Source organism: Chenopodium quinoa, unplaced genomic scaffold, assembly GCF_001683475.1.
Source record: "Chenopodium quinoa cultivar QQ74 unplaced genomic scaffold, ASM168347v1, whole genome shotgun sequence".
In the NCBI taxonomy this organism is placed as follows: Eukaryota; Viridiplantae; Streptophyta; class Magnoliopsida; order Caryophyllales; family Amaranthaceae; genus Chenopodium; species Chenopodium quinoa.
Window position 1 is genome coordinate 2945583 of NW_018742577.1, and position 3320 is coordinate 2948902.

Sequence of the window (3320 nt, forward strand, 5' to 3'; positions counted from 1 at the left end):
CGTGTTTAGAATTCTACTCATTACGGAGTACATTATTCAGTTACAAAAACTTTTGATTTTATTTATTTATTTATTTATTTTTCTTTTACTTATATTGTAATATTACAACAACTGGATCATGCTTGTTTGATCACAAATTATGATTTATACGTAAAGTAAAATAAATTTATGTAGGATTTTGTTAGATTCGTCTCGTAAAATACTTTCACAATATCAACTTAATATAATTTTTACTTTTATTTAATTATAGATATTTAACATATAAAATGTGTTGTGGGATGCATAATTTTATCCTTGTTGTAATATTTGTGAAACAGAAAAAGTACATTCTAACAACATCTTTTTTATCCTAAAAGTAAAAACACTTGTATATATGATCCATCCTGTAATCTGAGGCATCCTAATAGCCCCACGTATTTTTAATAATTAATGAATCCAAATAGTTTTCAATCGAAATAAGATCAAGCTTTGATACCAAAATATCAAATATGACTTACTAATTAATACGAAGTACTCTACTAACTAATTGACATGATTATAAGTCGTAACTAAATTAAACAAGTGACCCCCATATCACCATCCAAAAAGTTTCTAAATTGAGGCATCCAAATAGTCCCACGCATCTCTTCTCTATACCACACTACTTATCTCTTCTATCTTCTCATCCACCACAAGTCTTTTCTCATCAACTCCAACCACATTCATTCATTCATTCATTTATTTATTATATTTCTAATTATTATTTTCTAGTAAACGTATTTACAAAATATATTGTCCACTTATAAAAATACCAACCTCTATCATATTAATCCCCTTGGGCACCCTGCAAGTCTACATACTACCTTAATGTCCAATGTCAATCTTACCTCAACAAAAGAACCTCTTTAAGTCTCCTTACCAACATGCTAACAAAAACTACCAAATTATCCACATCATTCGAACTCAGGTTCGTTGCACCGCCACCCCGGTAAAACCAAACCTTGGTCCGACCCGTTTAGTAGTCAAACCAAGTTCTACTCCTCCTACACCGGCTCAAGTTCCCATAACCCCTAAAGGACCTAGGCCGGATGATCCGGCCTTAAAATCCACATGGGGCCATAGAGCCTGGTTGGCTAGTGGGTGCACAACTTTGCTAGTTTCTCTAGCCAAGTGTGTAGCTGCTTCAACAGATTCCCATATCTGGGCCAAGCCTATTTTATCTGGCTTAGTCGGGTACATTTTGGCAGATCTAGGGTCCGGAGTCTACCATTGGGGCATAGACAACTATGGGGATGCAACAACCCCGTTATTTGGAGGCCAAATAGATGCCTTCCAAGGGCACCACAAATGGCCATGGACCATCACAAAGCGCCAATTTGCTAACAACCTCCATGCATTAGCCCGAATAATAACCTTCACGGTTTTACCCATTAACCTAGTCCTCAACGACCCGATCCTACTCGCATTTGTCGGATCCTTCTCGGGTTGCATCATGTTTAGCCAACAATTCCATGCATGGTCACACTCAACAAAGAGCAAGCTACCACCAATTGTAGTAACGTTACAAGATTCGGGGGTACTAGTGTCGCGATTAGAACATGCTAATCATCATCGTTCTCCTTACAATAGTAACTATTGCATAGTAAGTGGAATTTGGAACAAGTTTTTAGATGAAAATAAGATTCTTGAAGCACTTGAAATGGTTATATTTTTTCAATTAGGAGTTAGGCCAAGGTCTTGGAGTGAACCTAGCTTGGAATGGACTGAGGAGACTTCTATACCTTCTTCCTTGCCTCAATGATGAAGTTTCTATTATATTTTCTGTTCATATACTTTTTTTTATTTAAACATTTGTTCTCCAATATATTTTAGTTTGTACAACAATTCGTGAAGTATCATCTTCTCCATTTTATTGTATACAAGAAATTCTTAATGGAAGAAATTTTTTGCATACGTTACGCAAACTATTCTTTAATTTTTGTGTGTATATATAGATCGATTATTCAAAGGATGGGTAAGAGATTTTTAGAACAAAGTCTTATTAGGAAACCAGCAAAGTCAATCAGTTTCAATACTACGGACTACATGGAGTGTTATGTCGTTTTAACCATTAGTAAAATTATATTTTTAATTCCGTCAAAAAATAAAATTAAGCTAATATTTTTTATTTTTTAATTTTTTTTTTGGGAAAATTAATTCATTAACAAAAGTGTTTCTCATGAAGAAAAACTGGAGCTCCCCTCACATTCACATAGAAAAATTTCTCTAGTATCTATTGTCACATTCTTTTCTGTTAAAATATTTTCTTAAAATCAAACTTTGTGCAACCCTTCTTATATACGACAATAATTTGAACAAATATTATACGAAGTATTTTAATTTAATGGTTGAAAAATAAAACGTATCATAAGGGGAAAAAAATTTGTACGAAGTATTTTAATTTAATGGTTGAAAAATAAAACGTATCTTAAGGGGAAAAAAAATACATTTTCACATGAATAATGTGTGACTTGATTAACTTATTCAAGATAAACTGTAACAGCCTCTATTAGCTTAGAGATATCCACATGAATATTGTATGATTTGATTAGCTTATTCAGGATAAACTGTATTGTTTTATGATTTTCTTATTTTTATATTTAATTACATTTTTTTTTTTTTTTGCCCTCCACAAGTTTGGCAAGTTTGCCCAAAAAAGGCCGCCTTTTCATAAACTCCAACCGGCAACAATTTTTTAATTTTTTTTTGTTAGTATTGATAATTTTATTATTATTGATCTTCCGTGTACGTATTTCCACCATTTCCTTTTTTTATTGAAGGTACCATCCCTTCTCAAACACTTTATAGCATGAATGTGTCCAATGTCCATTTCCACAAAAGTCGAACCGAGCTCTACTCAACCCATAGTAACTATTGCATAGTAAGTGGAATTTGGAACAAATTTTTAGATGAAAATAAGATTTTTGTGGCATTTGAAAAGGCTATATTCTTTTGGTTTGGAGTGAAGCCAAGGTCTTGGAATGATCCTTGACTAAGGAGAATTCTACACCTCTTTCTTCGCCAGCTCAATCATAAAGTGTCTTTTTAAATCACTTATTTTGTATTTCTTTAATGACTTAAAATTAGTATGAACAATCTAAATAATGTAATCTATGCAGCAGTAGTTGATGAAGCAAATATTAGTAGATCTTCATTATATTATAATGTAATAGTTAGTTTTCCGATTCGTGCAATGCATAAGATACTTTAATATATTGGTGAATATAACATTAGGAAAATATACTTAGGCCTTGGTTAGTTCAACTTATTTTTACTTATTTCAGAAAAAATAAGTTCAGATC

At 32.4% G+C, this 3320-nt stretch overlaps 1 protein-coding gene across 1 annotated transcript; it reads left to right on the plus strand.

Annotated features, from left to right (window-relative positions):
- Positions 1–554: 554 nt before the first annotated feature.
- Positions 555–1944, plus strand: LOC110720983 (fatty acid desaturase 4, chloroplastic-like). The gene has a single exon (XM_021900093.1). It carries the CDS (start codon positions 854–856, stop codon positions 1778–1780), a length of 927 nt encoding a protein of 308 aa, XP_021755785.1. The 5' UTR covers positions 555–853; the 3' UTR covers positions 1781–1944.
- The last annotated feature ends 1376 nt before the right edge of the window (positions 1945–3320 follow it).

Bases quoted from the DNA above. Each gene is read 5' to 3' on its own strand.
- LOC110720983 (XM_021900093.1), top strand. From the start codon at position 854: ATGTCAATCTTACCTCAACAAAAGAACCTCTTTAAGTCTCCTTACCAA.